Genomic DNA, 6,446 nt, shown 5'->3' on the forward strand with positions numbered 1-6,446 from the left:
CCAAACGGACAATGACCCCAGGCCTACTTCCAAAGTTGTGGCAACATGGCTTAAGGACAACAAAGTCAAGGTAATGGAGTGTCCCTGACCTCAATCCTATAGAACATGTGTGGGCAGAACTGAAAAAGCATGTGTGAGCAAGGAGGCCTACAAACCTGACTCAGTTACACCAGCTGTCAGGAGGAGTGGGCCAAAATTCACCCAACTTATTGTGGGAAGCTTCTGGAAGTCTACCCAAAACGTTTGACCCAAGTTAAACAATTTAAAGGCAATGATATCAAATACTAATTGAGCTTATGTAAACTTCTGAACCACTAGGAATGTGATGAAAGAAATAAAAGCTGAAACAAATAATTATATTATTCTGACATTTCACATTCTTAAAATAAAGTGGTGATACTCACTGACCTAAAACAGGGAATTTTTACTAGGATTAAATGTCAGGAATTGTGAAAAACCCCATGACTACACACTACGGCTGCCTCCATGACTACACACTATGGCTGCCTCCATGACTACACACTATGGCTGCCTCCATGACTACACACTATGGCTGCCTCCATGACTACACACTATGGCTGCCTCCATGACTACACACTATGGCTGCCTCCATGACTACACACTATGGCTGCCTCCATGACTACACACTATGGCTGCCTCCATGACTACACACTATGGCTGCCTCCATTACTACACACTATGGCTGCCTCCATGACTACACACTATGGCTGCCTCCATGACTACACACTATGGCTGCCTCCATGACTACACACTATGGGTGCCTCCCAAATTGCACCCTATTCCTCATGTAGTTCACTACTGTTGACCAATAATACTCTGGTTAAAAGTAGTGCACTATATACAGTAGGGCAGGGATGGGGACACAAGAAAACGGAACTCATCATGTGGGGCTGCAGTAGCTTTGGGTCTGCGTACCCACATAAAATAATATATATATTTTTAGTTTTAAAGTTAATTTCCTGCAATTCTGCACATTTTGCCATGGGGCATAGAGAAAATGTTGCCGTTTTAAAGCAAGTTTGCTGCAATACTACGCATGTTACCATGGGGCAGAAATAAGATTTTGCAATTTTAGAACTCATTTCATGCAGTTCTACTAATTTTGCCATCGGGCAGAGAGAAAAATATGCAGTTTTACAACTCATTTCATGAAATTCTACACCTACACAATTTGCCATAGGGGGAGGTAAATGTTTGCAGTTTTTAATATGATAACTGATGATCAATGGGCCCACCCCGGGTGGTAATTCAACCATGCTTACTACAAGGTTAGATAGCTGGCCACTAGACTCATTTACCAATATGGAAAAAAATGCTGACATGGGCTAATTGAGTGACTGCTGATGCACAACCACATTTCAAAATTGCACCTTGTGTATTCTATTATTCTAACTCTCAAAAGTAAGTTGAGACCCGGACTAAGTTTTTTTGTTGTTGTTGTGAAATTGGTCCGCAATCCTACAAAAGGGGGATATAGGGAATAGGCGGCCATTTCGGACACAGAACTCAGCAGGCCCTTATAGTTTACTGGTCCCCCATGGTCTTAATTAATGGTTAGAGTAACAGCAGTAATTGTCCAGTATATTTACATTTTACAGTGGTAACTTATGGTAGTACTGAATAATACTGTAGTGGTAGTAATCATTTAAGTGTTCTGTGTCATTAATAAGTGTGTCCTTTGTCATTATTAAGTGTTAGTGTCATTATTAAGTGTGTTCTATGTCATTATTAAGTGTGTTATGTGTCATTATTTAGTGTGTCCTGTGTCATTATTTAGTGTGTTCTGTGTCATTATTTAGTGTGTTCTGTGTAATTATAAGTGTGTTCTGTGTCATTGTTAAGTGTGTCCTGTGTCATTATTTAGTGTGTTCTGTGTCATTATTAAGTGTGTTCTGTGTCATTATTATATGTGTTCTGTGTCATTGTTTAGTGTGTCCTGGGTCATTATTAAGTGTGTCCTGTGTCATTGTTAAGTGTGTTCTGTGTCATTATTATGTGTGTTGTTTGCAATTATTATGCGTGTTATATGTCATTATTAAGTGTGTTCTATGTCATTATCAAGTATGGTCTATGTCATTATTAAGTGTGTTCTATGTCATTATGCTAATGATCCTAATTCCTCTCTCTGCCCGTTAGTCCCAGGCAGGCCCACTATGATGATCAGTACCACCATTGGTAACACAGCCCTCATCCAGTGGCAACCACCGAAGGAGATGGTGGGAGAGCATGTTGGCTACCAGCTTCAGTACAAACGTATGGAGGAGGAGTCGTTCACTGTAAAGGACTTCAAGAAGACAGACGACCACTTCACTGTCACCGGCCTGCACAAGGGCGCCACGTACGTCTTCAAGCTCTGCGCCAAGAACCGGGCTGGCACCGGCGAGGAGTACGTGAAGGAGATTACGACGCCGGACGATGTGCCCAGCAGTTACCCCCAGAACCTGAGTGTCGTAGGCCTGACCACGACTACTACCAAGCTGGCCTGGGAGCCTCCGGCGCTGGCTGAGAGGAACGGGAGGATCGTCCAGTACGTGGTGGTGTACAGAGATATCAACAGCCAACAGAACCACACCAATAGGTATTATTAAGATTATTCACTTGTTCCAGTCCCCGGTACAGTCCCCTGCCCTTTATAAAGTCTAGAGGTTTTTTGTTGTATTTTATGTTCTGTAAAGGAGTTCTGACGACACAAACACAATAAAATGCTTATTCTTATTAAAACACTAAAACTGATCTTATTGTTTCTATCTCAACAGCACGATAGAGACTCAGATGACCATCATGGGGCTGCAGCCTGATACCACCTATGACATCAGGGTCAGGGCTTTCACCAGCAAGGGAGCCGGACCCAACAGTCCTAGTATTCAGAGTAGGACCATGTCTACCTCCATGCCTGGTGAGAACTCACACACATGCTCTGTTGCACCCCCCCATTACTTGAGTACACACATTATGCACCAGGGATCATTGCATGTAAGCCCAAAGGTCGGGGGAACCAACACACACGCGCACACACATCCAGATAGGGCATGATCGTGTCTACCTCCATGCCTCGTGAGCTCTGCTGATCTCAATAAATAGTCTTACACAGGTGCAGACACACCAGACCCACATGTACAGATCCATGCAAACTCACTCACTCACTCACTCACTCACTCACTCACTCACTCACTCACTCATGCACGCACGCACACACACACTCACATACATCTCTCACACACACACACACACACACACACACACACATCCAGTCTCTCTGGCACAGACAGGTCAGATGTTATGTGAGAAGAACATATGCGTAGCTGTGTGTGTGTGGAAGCTGGTGGCAACTGGACTAGATTGGTAGAACGAGTCCAGCGTAACCAGTACAGCACAGAGGTTGGTGGCAGCTTAATTGGTGAGGACGGGCTCATGGTAATGGCTGGAGTGGAATGGTATCAAAGCCATTCGCCCCATTCCGGACATTATTATGAGCCGTCCTCCCCTCAGCAGCCTCCTATGGTAAAGCAGACCAGTACAGCAGTATCAGTACAGCAGTACCAGTACAGCAGTACCAGGGAACACGCCTTACATGTTATTAGGGTACATCAATACATGTTTATCCCCCTGCTGCTAGCTATTTATAGTCAAGCTTCACAGTGCCAGTTAGCACCTTCGTACTACTGTGTGTGTGTGTGTATGTCTGTTTGTGTGCTTGTGCTTGTGCGTGTGCTCGTGCGTGTGCTCGTGTGTGTGTCTATAGTAAAGTTGAATGTAGAGTAAAGCTCATGGGAGTAGCCTTGGTGTTAAAGTGTAAATGCAATAACATCCCTTAATATGACCATTAAAAAGTACAGGTCAGAGAACTTTGACATTTTTTAAATAGAGATGTTTCATAAGCTGTTAGTCAGCTATCTATCTTAAACCCTGTCTGCTACTAGTGTCTACTACTATTAATGTAGCGCTGATCTTCCAGGATGCTCTAGGGTTCCCCTAGCTGTCTTTATATAGGAAGTACAGATGACGTTGCTCTTTTATAATTCATCCTCTGTGTGTCCACTCTCCCCCTTTCTCCCTCCTCCAACTCCCCCAGAGTTCACCAAAAACTTTGGTGTGAAAACTGTGATGAAGACCTCTGTCCTGCTGACTTGGGAAGTGCCAGAAACCTACAAGTCTCAAGTGCCTTTCAAGGTAAGTCAGGAAGAACATCTACAACCTGACAGGAGTCATTTTCTAACATCAGATAGACTTTCATTTGTGCTGATTGTTGAGGGAGCAGTGGCAAAATTACTGTTCCACGGACATAAGATGCTATAGGATATGGACATAAGGTGCTATAGGATATGGACATAAGGTGCTATAGGATATGGACATAAGGTGCTGTAAGATATGGACATAAGGTGCTATAGGATATGGACATAAGGTGCTATAGGATATGGACATAAGATGCTATAGGATATGGACATAAGGTGCTATAGGATATGGACATAAGGTGCTATAGGATATGGACATAAGGTGCTGTAAGATATGGACATAAGGTGCTGTAAGATATGGACATAAGGTGCTATAGGATATGGACATAAGGTGCTATAGGATATGGACATAAGATGCTATAGGATATGGACATAAGATGCTATAGGATATGGACATAAGGTGCTATAGGATATGGACATAAGGTGCTATAGGATATGGACATAAGGTGCTGTAAGATATGGACATAAGGTGCTGTAAGATATGGACATAAGGTGCTATAGGATATGGACATAAGGTGCTATAGGATATGGACATAAGGTGCTATAGGATATGGACATAAGGTGCTATAGGATATGGACATAAGATGCTATAGGATATGGACATAAGGTGCTGTAGGATATGGACATAAGATGCTATATGATATGGGCATAAGGTGCTATAGGATATGGACATAAGGTGCTATAGGATATGGACATAAGGTGCTATATGATATGGACATAAGGTGCTATAGGATATGGACATAAGATGCTATATGATATGGGCATAAGGTGCTATAGGATATGGACATAAGGTGCTATAGGATATGGACATAAGGTGCTATAGGATATGGACATAAGGTGCTATAGGATATGGACATAAGATGCTATAGGATATGGACATAAGATGCTATAGGATATGGACATAAGGTGCTATAGGATATGGACATAAGGTGCTATAGGATATGGACATAAGGTGCTATAGGATATGGACATAAGGTGCTATAGGATATGGACATAAGGTGCTATAGAATATGGACATAAGGTGCTATAGGATATGGACATAAGATGCTGTAAGATATGGAAAATAGGTGCCGTAAGAAATGGACATACTTGAAATCATCAGACAGGATCTAACATACCTCATTACCAATAACCCATACCTCTCCTGAGGTAGAAAGGAAAGGGGGGGAATACAATCACAACAAAGTAGAATTGTACTGCACATCCATTCAACAAAGGACTATTGCCAGTGAATATGATAGAGACTTCATTGTATGCCTGACCTCTGTGATGGCCAAGAGGTGTTCTGTGTGAAACTCATTGACCAGAGCACCCCCTGTTGGTTAGAATTTATACGAGAGAGAGAGAGAGTGAGTGAGTGAGTGAGAGAATGTGTGCAGTTGGGTGGATGGGTGGCAGTGGAGGCTGGTGGGAGGATGGACTCATTGTAGTGGCTGAAATTGAATATTTGGAATGGAGTCAGACATGTGTTTTCCATATGTTTTGATGTGTTTGATACCGTTCCATTAATTCCATTCCAGCCATTACAATGAGCCTGTCCTCCTATAGCTCCTCACACCAGCCTCCACTGGTGTGTGTGTGTAACACTTCTTTCTGTGTCTATCTAGATCCTGTATAACCAGCAGAGTGTGGAGGTGCAGGGGAACCTGAAGAGGAAGCTGATCACGAGGCTGCAGCCAGACACAGACTACAGCTTTGTGTTGATGTCTAGAGGGAACAGTGCTGGGGGTCTACAGCAGCAGGTCTCCATCAGGACCGCCCCGGACCTGCTCAAGACCAAACCCATCCAATACCAACACCACCCAGAGGAGGGGGGCAAGCTCACCATCACCCTACCCAGAGTCCCCACCACCGCCCCTGTCAGGTCTGTTGTGTCTATCACCATCACCCTACCCAGACTCCCCACCACCGCCCCTATCAGGTCTGTTGTGTCTATCACCATCACCCTACCCAGAGTCCCCACCACCGCCCCTATCAGGTCTGTTGTGTCTATCACCATCACCCTACCCAGAGTCCCCACCACCGCCCCTGTCAGGTCTGTTGTGTCTATCACCATCACCCTACCCAGAGTCCCCACCACAGCCCCTATCAGGTCTGTTGTGTCTATCACCATCACCCTACCCAGAGTCCCCACCACCGCCCCTGTCAGGTCTGTTGTGTCTAACACCATCACCCTACCCAGAGTCCCCACCA

At 44.2% G+C, this 6,446-nt stretch overlaps 1 protein-coding gene across 15 annotated transcripts in view; it reads left to right on the forward strand.

Annotated features, from left to right (window-relative positions):
- LOC110524627 (receptor-type tyrosine-protein phosphatase F) overlaps positions 1-6,446 on the forward strand; it is a 385,125-nt gene that overhangs the window by 315,917 nt on the left and 62,762 nt on the right. For all 15 annotated transcript variants that reach the window (XM_090236080.1, XM_090236084.1, XM_090236090.1 and 12 more), the window contains 4 exons: positions 2,158-2,599; positions 2,778-2,917; positions 4,094-4,191; positions 5,861-6,117. In XM_090236080.1, coding sequence (XP_090092206.1) covers positions 2,158-2,599; positions 2,778-2,917; positions 4,094-4,191; positions 5,861-6,117 — 937 coding nt within the window. The remainder of the gene's footprint in view (positions 1-2,157; positions 2,600-2,777; positions 2,918-4,093; positions 4,192-5,860; positions 6,118-6,446) is intronic.

The sequence above is a fragment of the Oncorhynchus mykiss genome, chromosome 5, assembly GCF_057628025.1.
Source record: "Oncorhynchus mykiss isolate SJ-2025 chromosome 5, ASM5762802v1, whole genome shotgun sequence".
In the NCBI taxonomy this organism is placed as follows: domain Eukaryota; kingdom Metazoa; phylum Chordata; class Actinopteri; order Salmoniformes; family Salmonidae; genus Oncorhynchus; species Oncorhynchus mykiss.